General features: G+C 49.0%; 1 protein-coding gene and 1 long non-coding RNA gene across 17 annotated transcripts in view; both read left to right on the top strand.

Annotated features, from left to right (window-relative positions):
- TPM3 (tropomyosin 3) overlaps positions 1-13,914 on the top strand; it is a gene marked incomplete at its 3' end in the record, with an annotated part of 73,914 nt that overhangs the window by 43,834 nt on the left and 16,166 nt on the right. For 8 of the 16 annotated variants that reach the window (XM_082202482.1, XM_082202477.1, XM_082202479.1 and 5 more), the window contains 4 exons: positions 1,894-1,964; positions 6,593-6,668; positions 11,364-11,426; positions 11,792-11,861. In XM_082202482.1, coding sequence (XP_082058608.1) covers positions 1,894-1,964; positions 6,593-6,668; positions 11,364-11,426; positions 11,792-11,861 — 280 coding nt within the window. Of the gene's footprint in view, positions 1-1,893; positions 1,965-6,592; positions 6,669-8,557; positions 8,634-11,363; positions 11,427-11,791; positions 11,862-13,914 lie in introns of all 16 variants that reach the window. The other 8 variants (XM_082202481.1, XM_082202476.1, XM_082202478.1 and 5 more) reach the window with 1 other exon arrangement.
- On the top strand, positions 8,642-11,357 carry LOC309520716. The gene is made up of 3 exons (XR_014214332.1): positions 8,642-9,303; positions 9,334-9,975; positions 10,308-11,357. It is a non-coding gene; the product is annotated as an uncharacterized lncRNA (long non-coding RNA).

Below are 13,914 nucleotides of genomic sequence, written 5' to 3'. Positions count from 1 at the left end.
ATGTGCGCAGGCGTTTTCAATGGTGTTTTAAATACAGGGGTACCTCGGGTTACAAACACTTCAGGTTACAGACTCCACTAACTCCGAAGTAGTACATCAGTTTAATAACTTTACCTCAGGATGAGAACAAATTGTGCGTCAGCCGCAGCAGGAGACCCCCCATTAGCTAAAGTGGTACCTCAGGTTAAGAATCGTTTCAGGTTAAGAACGGACCTCCAGAATGAATTAAGTTTGTAACCAGAGGTACCACTGTATACTCAGTTTCACTTAAACATGCAGTGCTTCGAAACATAACTCCCACCTAATTGAGGAGTTGCCTCTATGATGTCATGTGTGGGGCAGGTGGTTTGGGGGGGGGGAAACTGCTTTGTGGGCCAAATGTGGAAGCCTGGGGGGTCTGACTAGGTCGGAGGGTTCCCCACCTTCTTTTTATTGGTTTCAAATTACTGCTATTATTTATTAAATTCATTGCTTTTTTTTTAAGCAAGGTAACATGAAGTAACTAACACTATGTAAAAAGCACTATATAAACAGACACATCGAGTAAAAATGGCATAAAAGAAGTGTGTGTGTGTGTGTGTGTGTGTGTATATATATATATATATATATATATATATATATATATATATGTGAATGAGACAACCCTACTTTTAAAAAGGCATGTGTCAGGGCTGCTCTCAGATCCCAGCTCACAGAGGACCACGCTAGCCGGCAATACTATATAAAAGTCTTTATTGCGTTACAGTTTCCATTTTCAAGCCGCAGCGTGCAGCTCTACGTCTTAGAAGCTAGACCGGCGAAGCTCTGTCTGAGTCTCCGCCTCCTGCACACCAACTTAATACCCTCGCCTTACTCCACCTCTTCCGTCTTTCCCTTCTTCTCTGGGTCCCTCTGCCCCCCTGGGTCTCTTCCTTCCTGGACTCTTCTGACACTGACCCCCCGGACCGTTCTCCCTCCTTGCGGCGGGCTTTGGGACCCGGCTCCCTTTCCGGGCTGCTTACTGTGCCGCCTTCCTGTGTATTTGAACTTGGCGTGCGCGCCCAACCTTCCACCTTCCTCTTGACCGTTTCCTCACTCCCCGACGGAGGTGTGGCCAGTCCTGACTCATGCTCTCCCTCCTGCGGCGAGCCGCCGGATCCCGATACCTGGCACCCTTCCTCCCTACTGCCCTCTATTGGGGAAGCTGGCCCCGATTTCCAACTGCTGCTCTCTGAGTCCCCTCTGGTCCCTTCTTCCTGGGGTGTCCCCCTGGGTCCCCCCCTTGCTCTGAGCACTGGCGCTCCTTTCTGTGAGTCTTCCGACTCACTGGAAAGACTCGGAGATCTCGGGCCGCTGTCCTCGCTCATATTTCCTTCTGATTCCTCCCCCTCGCTCTCTGTTTCCTCCCTTTCCTGTGCCTCTGCTCCTGAACCCCTGACAGCATGTTTAAGACATCTCACTCACTCAAGGAGACCACCAATGATTCAGAACCAAAGGCCTGGCACAAAAGAACAATCGCAGGGTGTGGGTCGGTTTATATGGGAAGAGGCGGCCATTGAGGTATTGGTGTCCTGAGACGTATAAATGATTTTAATCTTGTGCTTTTAAATGGTTGGGAACCTGCCCTGGGATCACGGTTAACGCTATTAGGTTCGTCAGCTGCCCTCCATCAGAAGGTCCCAGGGCAGGTTGCAGTAATATGAAATACAGCATTAAAAACTGTATAGAACAGCTAGAGTGAGTCCATAGGCCAGAGGCCAATTTACAGAGGCGTAACTTCAGTGTACGGTGATAAGCTGTGCAGTGAAGGTACCAGGCGCACCTCTTTGGGGAGAGGAAATCCACCAATTCATGGCGAAGGGCAGGTAACAAATCCAATTGACAATAATTTCTTCTTCCTCCTTTTCCTCCCAGGTTGCCCGGAAATTGGTCATCATAGAAGGTGATCTGGAGCGTACAGAGGAGAGAGCTGAGCTGGCAGAGTCGTGAGTGTTTTCTTCTTCTTCTTCTCTCTCTCTCTCTCTCTCTCTCTCTCTCTTTGCATGAGGCACCCTGCTGCATGGAAGCTTTTAACACGAGCGAGCTCACCTTAAAACTCCCTGTTAGGCAAGGCCCAGAGTGTGGGGCGAAGGTTAGAGGCAGCCTCTGCTGGCTAGAAGGAATTGTGGCTCTCCACTTTCCCATTCTCACTTTCTTTTTAGTGGGAAATCTTAACTGGGTTTTTTGGCAGGGGAATATGGTGTACAGACCAGTGGCTTTTTAAAAAACACACCTGTAGATTCTTTCCTGTGTAGAGAGGTGAGCATCTGTTAGTCCCTCTGCAGGGCGGTACGTAGGTTGACGGAGTTAGGCCTTCATTGTGGCCACATTCACACCATACATTGAAAGCAGTCCCATACCTCTTTAAGCAGTCATGGCTTCCTCCAAAAGAATTACCGGAGCTGAGTTGTTAGGAGACCTCTGTATTCTTTGTGGAGAGCTACAGTTCCCAGATGGGACGCAGGTGGCGCTGTGGGTTAAACCACAGAGCTTAGGACTTGCCAATCAGAAGGTCGGTGGTTCGAATCCCCGCGACGGGGTGAGCTCCCGTTGCTCGATCCCTGCTCCTGCCAACTTAGCAGTTCGAAAGCACGTCAAAGTGCAAGTAGATAAATAGGTACCACTCCGGCGGGAAGGTAAACAGCGTTTCCGTGTGTTGCTCTGGTTCGCCAGAGGCGGCTTAGTCATGCTGGCCACATGACCCGGAAGCTGTACGCCGGCTTCCTCGGCCAATAAAGCGAGATGAGCGCCGCAACCCCAGAGTCGGTCACGACTGGACCTAATGGTCAGGGGTCCCTTTACCTTTACAGTTCCCAGAGTTCCCTGAGAAGAGGGATTGATTGTTTAACCACTCTGGAAATTGTAGCTCTGTGAGGGGAATGGGGAGGGGGGTTATTCTCCTAACAACTCCCAGGACCCTTAGCAGTCATGGCTTTCCTCTGCAAAACCCTGGGAACCATTGTATGTTAAGTGTACGAAGGGCTGTTAGGAGAGTTCCCCCTTCCCCTGAGCTACAATTCCCAAAGTGGTTTAGCAGTCAATCCCTCTTCCCAGGGAACTCTGGGAAATAATAGCTCTGGGTGGGCCATAGGGATCTCCTAAGAATTCTTAGCACCCTTATAATAATAATAATAATTTATTATTTGTACCCTGCCCATCTGGCTGGGTTTCCTCAGCCACTCTGGGCAACTTCCAACAGAGATTAAAAATACATTAAAACACCAGTCATTAAAAACATCCCTAAACAGGGCTGCCTCCAGATGTCTTCTAAACATCAGGTAGTTGTTTTTCTCTTTGACATCTGATGGGAGGGCGTTCCACAGGGCGGGTGCCACTACCGAGAAGGCCCTACGCCTGGTTCCCTGTAACTTGGCTTCTCACAGTGAGGGAACCGCCAGAAGGCCGTCGGCGCTGGATCTCAGTGTCCGGGTGGAACAATGGGGGTAGAGACGCTCCTTCAGGTATACCTTATCAAATGACAGCTCTCAGAATCCTTTGGGGGAAGCCCTGAGTGTTCAAAGTGGTATCGTAGCACTTTCAGTGTGTAGCGCGATTGTGGCCCGTGTTAGGAAAAAGTGGGACAAAGGTGATTTCATCATATTGGTGTGAGATGCACATTCTGGTTCACAGTGAAATTGAAAAAGGGAATAACAATAATTTAAAAGCACCTTGGTGTCAGTCATGTCAGGCGCCATACCCAAGATCAGCACAGAACCACCAAAAATTCAGCGGCAAATACAGAACGCCAGACAGATCTCCCGCAGCAGGACATTCCAGTGTCGGGTCACAATAACAGGCCTTGTTCCTTCCCCCCCCCCCCCCACTGCACATATCTCTGAAACAGGCAAGACTTGTGATGAGCCCACCCCCTGGTCCACTTGTTTAAGATCATTTGGGGTTCATTCATTGTATTCGAACATGGCTGGGCCACCCTGTTGCAGTCTTCCAGATGTGTGTCTGGGGCTCCGTCTCATCTGCTTCACATCTGGGGTGCTGATGTGATGGATGGAGTGGGGGGGGGGCTAAGAGGAGGAAACGAGACAGCCTGCAAAAAATGCCAAGCATGCTTCTAGGTCCTGGCAAGGCCACATTTTTTTTGGGGGGGGGACACACATTGTGATACTCCCTGCCTCCAACAAGAGTTTTGCCCCTTGCGAAAAACGAGCGAATCTTCCGCAACTGCCTGATAAGGGCAGGCCTGTCGTTTTTGCAAGACGGCTGAAATATGTTCCCTGCAAGCGCAATTAATGCCATATGTTGTTTTCCTTTGTCCCACGGTCCTTTAAAAAAAATTAATTGGGAGTCTGATATCCCACTTCACAAGTTAGCTTCGGAGAGAATGTTGTTGGGGTAACTGGAAACCATTTACTTCAGAACTTGTGCTCTGCCTTTCTGTGAGGTGAAGTTCCCACCAGTAGGTTTCCCCCTCTAAAATATAAACACACTGGGTGCACATCTAATGCCGTAAGATGGTATCTGCAACCAGTTTCCGTTGCTTCTTCTCACGGAAAGCTGTGTGTTTCTACGTCCCCATTTGCACCACACATTTAAAGCTCTTGAAGCAGCCCTGGCTTCCCTCAAAGAATTCTGGGAACTGTAGTTGGTTAAGGGTGCCAAGCGTTGTTGCCCCTCGCAATTCCCAGAATTCCCTGGGAAGAAGAGGGATTGAACGCTAAACCTCTCTGGGAATTGTAACTCGGGGAATTGGGGAGGGGTGTCTCTTAACAGCTCTCAGCACCCTTAACAAAACTACAGCTCCCAGAATCCTCTCCCAATTCCTGGCACCTTTTGCTGAACCAGAATTCCCAGGATCCTTTTATTGGGCCGAACTGTTACCAGTGGCGTTGCTGTAAAAACTGACGCTAGTTTTGCAATATAGACATGCACTCAGGGCTACACTCACTAAGTGTTGCACGCTTGCTCTTGTTGTGTGTAAATCTCTTGCACAGGGCCTGCACACCAGCCCTCTCCTCCTTTTCCTCACCGCCACCCCCGGCCCACCCTCTCACTGTGCGCCAGCCAGTCTTCCTTTCTCTCCTTCACCGACTACAGTTATGCAGAAGATCTTACACAGCTTCCCCACGTGGTTCCTGGTAGCAGGGGTGGGGAGGATGTTCTCTGGGAGAGTGCCTCATCTTTATGGTTGAGCCCATCCCCATTGCCCTTCTCCAGCTGTGGCGCATGAGAAGCAGATGGGCTGGAGACGCATGGAAACAGCCTCCCCACGGAGCTGAAATGGGCTTCTGCATCAAGGTTGGGGGGGGCCCTGTGGCCCAGATGTTAGTGGGCTCCTCCGCCTTCCATCATCCCAAGCCATTGGGCCATGCTGGCTGGGTGCTGATGGGAGTTGTAGTCCAGCAACACCCGGAGGCCTACAATTCTATCCCTGCCCCCTGCAAAAAAAAACGTGCTCTACATTGTGAGCTTTTCATTAACTCCTGTGCAATTCCTGGCTGGAAGTAATCCCCTCTCAGTTGGGACTGTGTGTATCCCACCTTAAAAAAACAAAACCAACCACCTAAAACTGCAAAATGCAAAACTATCTGAATTCAAAACCACATGCAACCCCCCCCCCAAAAAAAAACCCCACACCAAGGTAGTGTGTGTTTTTTTCTTGTGCAAAATGTCTGCATTTTGCCAGCTGTGCAGGCTCCATGCAGCCTTGTCTGGAACTCAACGGAATATTATTTTGGGTGCTCTTGTGACACCCCAAGCATCATCAGTTCCCCCTCTTACACCTGAGCTTCTCTTCAGCCTTAAGGGCAATAGGTTTTGATATTTAAGTTGTTTTTGCCCCTGTTGTGGCCTGGTAAGAACTGGCCTGCGCTCTCGCAGACTCCCTTGGCATGCACAGTCCCTGTTGTGGGAAGGGAAGAGAGGCCCATTTGGGGCCCTTCTATGGGGCCTGCCTTATATTTATATTTATACCCACCCATCTGGCCGTGTTTGAGCCAGTGGTCCTCCTCCCTTTTCAGCTGGCAGCTATCTTGTTCGCAGTCCCCTCACACAGAACCACTCCTTGCACAGGAGCATAGCTGACAACCTTCCCTTTTCTGTGGGAAATTCCCTTATTCCAGTGCCGTTTTGTAGGAAATTCCCTTATTCCAGTGCTGCTTTCTGCTGTTATCCCAGATTGCTAGATATCCCGTAGACCGTCCCTGGGACAGGTGAGGCTGCTGATCCCTTATTTTCAAATCTGAAAGTTGACAGCTATGCGCAGGAACCTCAACCGACGCTCGGAGGGCTGTCTGCGGAGGTGGCCAGGCTACCGCTTTATAACCTCTCTTCACCATCACACTTCTGGGCCTGGTCTAACAGGTCTTCTCAGGAAACATTCCCTGCCTGGCATGAGACCTGTAGAATTGTGCCATCTCTCTCTCCCCCTTTGTAAAACCTCTTTCCTTACCCCGCTAAGCATGCATGTTGTGACAGACTTTTTTTTTCTTCTCCCCCCACCCTTTTTATGGCTCTGCTTTGTGTGTGTGTGTCCTTTCCGTTGCTGCTCCTTTTGCCCCCCAACCCAACACCCCGTCCGAACTTGTGCCTGCCGACGCGGTCCTGCCTTTCTAAACAGCCGTTGCCGGGACTTGGATGAGCAGATCCGGTTGATGGACCAAAACTTGAAGTTCCTTGCTCAGGCTGAAGAAAAGGTACTAACCCTTCCTGCCCGCCCCCTCCCACAACCTCCGGCTCCATCGAACGCCCGTGCTGCTCCCCATTTCTTCCCCCCTGAAAAGAAAAGAAAAGAAAAGAAGAAAGCTCCTTCGAGCGCATTTCTCCTCTCGCTTCCTCAATACGCTTTGCTTGCTCTCTCTGTATTTTTTCTCTCTGTCTCTGACTTCAACTGGTTTCATTTTGCTTTTCCTGCCGAGCAGGTTGCGGCTGCTGGGGCCCTGCTCCGTGGCACAGCGGCTTCCTTCAGGATGGCAGTGAGGCCTAATGGATTCCAGGCAAGGTTTCCACCCTGGACCCAGAGCCTATACCAGGCAGCTTTTCGCTGCAGCTTGCGGGCTGTGTAGTCGTGCTTGTGTGTGTGTGTGTGTATGCAAAAATCCCCGTTGTGCTAATGCTCCTGACGTTTTATTTACTGAACTTATTAGTCAGTAATAATCTTTTACGGAACTTATTAGTTGCTTAAAAAAAGAAAAAGTAACTCAAAGTATCTTAGAATGAACGCATGAAAACCAGCATAAAACCATCTGTAGAAAAATCTAAAACATATTCATGGTGGGTCTTTTTTAAAGGCAAGATTTAAAATCCAGTGGTACTTCGGGTTAAGAACTTAATTCGTTCTGGAGGTCGGTTTTTAACCTGAGGTACCACTTTAGCTAATGGGGCCTCCTGCTGCCGCTGCTGTGCGATTTCTGTTCTCATCCTGAAGCAAAGTTCTTAACCTGAGGTACTGTTTCTAGGTTAGTGGAGTCTGTAACCTGAAGCGTCTGTAACCTGAGGTACCACTGTACCCCACATGCTCAAGGAATCCACAGATAGTTAAAAGCCAAAGGCCTGGTAGAAAACAAACATTTTGGAAGGTGCCCAAAGCTGTTCAGTTGATGGTGCCAGTCGAGCATTCGGCAAACAGGGAGCCACCACTGAAAAGTCCCTGTTCTTGTGTTGCCGCCCTCTGGACCTCCTGTGGGGGGGGGGTGAGAGCATGGAAAAGGGCCTTAGGTGGCCCCGGGGGTTGTGGACAATGGGTGTTATAGTGCCAGTTCATTCCATTCAATAATTTGTTATGTTTCTGTGCCAATTTTCACTCACACGAGTCACAAAGTGGCTGACAAACAAAAAATAACAACAATAGAATGTCAGAGTTGTAGAATAATTAACAAATCATCAGTCAATGACTTCTGGACATCATGGACGATAAGTATTGTAGTCCCAATGACTGGCCACTCTTTTTTTAAAAAAAAAGGCTTTACAGTGGACGCTCAGGTTGTGAACATGATCCATGCGGGAGGCACGTTCGCAACCCGCAGCGCCGTGTCTGTGCATGCGTGGGTTGTGATTTGGCGCTCTCATGCGCGAGCGCCCCGGAAGTAACCCGTTCCGGTACTTCCGGGTTTCGGCGCATCCGTAACCCAAAAATGCGCAACCTGAAGCGTCTTGAACCTGAGGTATGACTGTATTGGTCAGAGACAACCCATTAAAATGTGCCCAAATATGAACTGGAAACTGGCACGGATGTTGCAAACAAAACACAGGAGCAGTTCAGACGGTACAAAGTGCAGCCGCCAGACTTCAAGCCTATAATACACACACACACACAGAATTCCTACATGACCCGATTTACAGAGCCTGCAAGGTGTTGTGTTTGGCCGGTGCCTGGGTCCTCAAAACCTTTTGTCTCCCGTGGACGGGGAGCCACTGTAGGCCCCTTTCCTGAAATCTCTTCGACCCATGGATTCACTCTCTTCTCTTTCTCTCCTGTCCTCCTTTTTCTCCCTTTCCCATCCATTATTTCTCTCTCTCTCTCTCTCTCTCTCTCTGGCTTCCTCTCTTACTCCCTTCCCCGCCCTCCTCGGCAAACGCACTGCAGCAAATGTTCGGAGCTGGAAGAGGAGCTGAAGAATGTCACCAACAACCTCAAGTCCCTTGAGGCTCAGGCTGAGAAGGTAGGGCTGGCTATTCTCCTCCCCACTGTGGCCGGAGGAATAGCCTTTGCCTCCCACCCACCCCCTAATAATCCTTCCGTGTTTACTCAGTCGAAACCTGGAAAGTATACAATGAAGACGTCAAGAGGCCCCATATAGAATCGTAGAATGAAAAGGGGGGACCCCAAGGGTCATCTAAGTCAAACCCCCTGCAATCACACCTGAAGCATCCCTGACAGATCACCATCTGGGCTTGTACATGAGCCATTGGCCTAATCCAGCAGGGGCCAGTTAAAAACTAAAACACTCACTTTATGGCAATTCTTTACTTTTAAAGATAAGCCCATTTACAGTTCAAAGTCTCCTGAATTCGCTAGTAACACCAGCTATCTCTTGTGAGGAATAATACACAGTGGTACCTCGGGTTAAGTACTTAATTCGTTCTGGAGGTCTGTACTTAACCTGAAACTGTTCTTAACCTGAAGCACCACTTTAGCTAATGGGACCTCCTGCTGCCGCCGGAGCACAATTTCTGTTCTCATCCTGAAGCAAAGTTCTTAACCTGAAGCGCTATTTCTGGGTTAGCGGAGTCTGTAACCTGAAGCGGATGTAACCTGAGGTACCACTGTATTTACTTCGTAGGGAGAGCTGGTGGTTCAAACTGGGCAGCGATCTGTGGGGTACCCAGATGGTCATCTGTAGCCACGTAGGTATCCAACAGGGCAGAGTCTCTCCTTTTCTGACTCAAGAGCAGTGATCGGCTCTCCTGCTGGAATAATATTAGATAAACAAAGCTGCATCAAGTGTCTCAAGGTCCCTCCTACAGGGATAAGGTCCCTGCAACGGTCACTTTTCCATGGTGGTGTTTAAAATAACTTTGTACAAAGACACAACTTTAAAATTAAAATGGCTTGAAGCCCTGAAAAAACAAAACTAAAACTAAAACACTCACAAACGGCGGCAGGAAGTCGTGGTTGGCAATATTCCTGTTGCATGCTTGCTGCTGGAACAAAAGGCAAGCAGGCACCCCATTAAAATGTCTCTGGGGGCTCCTCCTGAGAAAGGCTTGTCCGAGTAACCCGTCTGCCCAAGCCTAGGGCAGGATGTGCAGAGCAGCTCCTTCGGGGGCCAGGAGGCAAAGAAGGGTCAGATCAGTGGAAGGCGTTGCTTGCAGGAAGGGTCTTGGGTTCGATCCTTGGCTCCTCCAGTTAAAGGATCAGGTGGCGGTGGGGTGGTGACCCTAGGGAGCTGCTGCCAGTTCAGTAGAGATGATACTGGGTTGGTGGGGGCAAGAGTTCTGGCTATAAGGCAACTCCCTGTGTTCTGGAATCAAGGCCTGTGGCTCTTCTTTTGGGGAGGGGGGGTGTATTATTATTTTACAGTGGTGCCTCGCAAGACGAAAAGAATCCGTTCTGTGATTCTCTTCGTCTAGCGTTTTTTTCGTCTTGCGAAGCAAGCCCATTGACGGATTAGCGCTATTAGCGGCTTTTAGCGGCTTTTCTGCTGATCGGATCAGCTGATAAGCGGCTTAGCGGCTTAGAAAAAGGGGGGAGGGGGAAAAACCCGCAGGAACTCGCAAGACATTGTCGTCTTGCGAAGCAAGCCCATAGGAAATTCGTTTTGCGAAGCACCTCCAAAACGGAAAACTCTTTCGTGTAGCGAGTTTTCCGTCTTGCGAGGCATTCGTCTTGCGAGGCACCACTGTATGTATATACTGTGATCTTTTTATGTGAACTGCCCTTAGACCTCCGGGTATAGAGCGGTGTGTATAAATTCAATCAATCAAAATAATAATAATAATAATAATAATAATAATAATAATAATAATAAATTTATTTATACCCCGCCCATCTGGCCAAGTTTCCCCAGCCACTCTGGGTGGCTCCCAATCAAATGTTAAAAACAGTACAGCATTAAATATTAAAAACTTCCCTAAGCAGGGCTGCCTTCAGTTGTCTTTTAAAGATAAGATAGCTGCTTATTTCCTTCACATCTGATGGGAGGGCGTTCCACAGTGTGGGTGCCACTACCGAGAAGGACCTCTGCCTGATGGGAATTGTAGTGTAGCAGTGTCTGGAAGGGCGCACAAATTTTTCACTTAGCCCTGGCACAACTTGCTTTTTCTAGCCTCACCTCTTATAAATGGAACGAACGAATCGCTTCCTGTAAAATATACTTGTTAATATTTAACAAAGCAGTTTCATGCGTAAAGAGAAATAGACTTGGTTAAAAACCTCTGCTTTAAAGAACACAACCCTTTCGGCATTAGTATTATATCTAGGCATGTCTTGGCTAACGATAAATGCAAGATGTGGGTCCCTGGAAGCCCTTGGGAGTGGAAGTAGAATAAAAACCCTGTCTCAGGACTGCTCTCCTCCCCTCCGTCTAAGAGCTGGAGGCATCTTCTTATCCTTACCCCTACTTATCCTCACAACAACCTTGTGGGGTAGGGCAGGCTGAGAGCCAGAGACTGACCCAAGCTCTCCCAGTAAGCTTAGTGGCCAAGCTGGGATTGAAGACCTGGTTTCTCTCCCAGAATGAACGCAACACTCTTATAACAACTGCACCACGTTGGCTGTCGTTTCCATTCTGCCTTCGCCCTCTCTATGGCAGGGGAAGGTCTGTTTCTTTAAGTTTTCCATTAAACTTAAAGAAAACTGTTGAGAGTGGGATCTTGCCTTTGCAGTGGGGTGCTGGTAGTGAGTCGCCTTGCTATGTCTGGACCCTGAGTTGTGTCTTCTCTCCCCGCAGTACTCTCAAAAAGAGGATAAATATGAAGAGGAGATCAAGATCTTGACCGACAAACTCAAGGAGGTGAGCTATGCCTTGTGTGAAGGATCAAGGTGGGTGGCTGTCCTTCCTTGGGCCGCTCCTTGGCAACATGGGGCAAGATGTTGCTGAACTACAACTCCCATCATCCTTGGCATCAGCCTTGCTGGCCGGGGCTGATGGGAATTGTAGTCCCAACAACACCACACTGTCTGCCCTTGTAATAGACTTGACTAGTATCCCCGGAGGCATGGCACATTGGGAAGAGTTTGGACATAATCAATAGGCAGCCCTGCTTGTAATGTAAACCCCGCTCCCCCCTGCCAGGGGACAGACCAACGGAGGTGGGAGATCGAATAGATCAGACCTCCCATTTCTTGACTGACCGCAACTCTTTCTCCCTTTCCCAGGCTGAGACCCGTGCCGAGTTTGCTGAGCGGTCAGTAGCCAAGCTGGAGAAGACCATTGATGACTTGGAAGGTAGGTGGTGCAGTTGGATAGGGAGAATCCAGCTAAACGGGAGCTTCTTCCTTGATAACGGCACATAGCTTGCCGTGATTTTATTTCGCTACCCTGGTGACTGGTTGTTGCAGATTCTTAACTCCCATCAGCCCCTGCTGGTGCTGGTCAAGGGGATGTTGGGAGTTGTAGGACAGTGACATCGTATCAGCAGCAGGGTTAGCAACCCTCTGCCTTTATTTCTCTCTCTTTTACCTTGACGTCAGGTCTGGTGTTTTGTACCTGATTATTCTGGTCCTGTGTCTAGGAGCCCTAGAAACAGAATACGTTGTGTGTCAGTAGACTATGTGGCCTGTCTGTCTGTCTGCAGTGCAGTGTGGACTTTGAAAACTGCTTGGGGTGAGGCTAGGGGGATTTAAAGACCCCATTCGACCCTGCTTTTTGTTTTGTTTGCCCTCCAGTGGTCTCTGCTTCTTGAAGGCCGGAGGGAGCCTAAGCCCAGCATTCTCCAACCTCGGGTCCCCAATATGATGTCGGACTACAACTCCCATCAGCCCCAGCTGGCATTGTCCCAGTGGTTGGATGATGGGAGATGTAGTCCAAGCAACCTTAAGCCATCATTTACCGTTCCCCCTCTGCCCCCCCCCATTTTTCCATTCTGGCAACTTCATTGTTTTTGAAGCCTTGTTCCCCACTCCAAGGTAGATGCATGAAATTGACCTTAAGTGTCTCTTTCCTGGTGCATTTTGCACCTAGCTTGAGACGAGGCTTTTCCAAACTTACGGACTCGTTGACCCCCTTTGCCAGCTTCTAAAATTGCCATCGACTGTGACTCCAAATCCTTAGGAATGTAAATGAAAGGAAGTCAAGGAACATCAGTATATAATCATCACTTAGTAATCATCCATCGCCATTACTAGGAATCATAAAATATATATTAAAAAAGTAAGAATTTTAGTGCAGAGGTTCTTCATTGGCAAAGGGAGTTGCACTCTGTACATGCCCCCGGGCTCTTTATTGCTGAGGCCCTTGGTCCCTAATTAATTTTTTTGCATTATACCTTGTAATTCCCTTTTCCACCTTGGGCCCCTTTTGGCCCCCCAGGGCTCTACTCACCTCCTGCATGGTCCCATCAACCATTGACGTGGGTCACTATCTTACCAGTTTGGTAAGATGCTTTAGAATGTGTTAAAGCCAGTTAGAGTTGGGACTAGGGCATGGGAGACCTGGGTTCAGATTGCCACTCAACAGCAAAGTTCCTTGCAGTGACTTTGGGCTAGCTGCTGCCTCTTTTGGCCCGGCCGACCCTGCAAGGTTGTTGTGACGATAAAAGGGGGCAGGAGGCGGAGAAGCTTTCACATCATCTGGAGCTCCTTGGAGGAAAGGTGATAGATAAATAGCATTGTGCATAAAAAAGAATCACGACTTCTTCCTGAGATTAACCTTGGGAATCCTAATCACATTCCTGGCGCCCTTTCCTCTCTCTCCCACCTCCTCTGCCCTTGAGCTTGTCGCTCGGAAAGGGAATGGCTGCTTAAAAATCGGTTTTTGTGCGCGAGAGTTGTGCTGACCACATCCTAGGTCCCTTCTCGTGGTTAACACCAAAGGCCCATATTTCAGCAAGCAAATACAAACCCTCATAGCCACTTTCTGTGCAAGTCGTCCTAATTCTAGGCCATAGCTCAGTAGTAGAGCTTCTGCATTGCATGCAGATGGTAGGGCTGGGGGAGAGTCCTGTCTGAAATCCTGGAGAGCTGCTGCTGCTGCTGCCAGCCCGTGTAGACAGCTCTGAGCAAGATGGACCCAAGGGTCTGGCAATGTAAGGCAACTTTCCTGCGTTTCTGTGCTCCAGTTTGTGCAAATGCCATAGGAAACTCTCTGATTTTAAAGAGAGGTGATGCTATATATTGACCACCACCTTTCAAACAAATAAATAAATACAGGGGTCATTTCACAAACCAGATGACCGAACCCTCTGTGCTGAAAGGGCCAAAGCCAGCTGAGATTTAAAGGTTTCCTCCGCAACAGGCCTGTGTCTCCTAAGGCAAAGCTCCCAGGATGTCAGGCAGTTATG

This window comes from Podarcis vaucheri (assembly GCF_965113315.1).
Source record: "Podarcis vaucheri genome assembly, chromosome: 16".
NCBI classification, from domain to species: domain Eukaryota; kingdom Metazoa; phylum Chordata; class Lepidosauria; order Squamata; family Lacertidae; genus Podarcis; species Podarcis vaucheri.
This window is presented reverse-complemented; position numbering and strand designations above follow the sequence as displayed.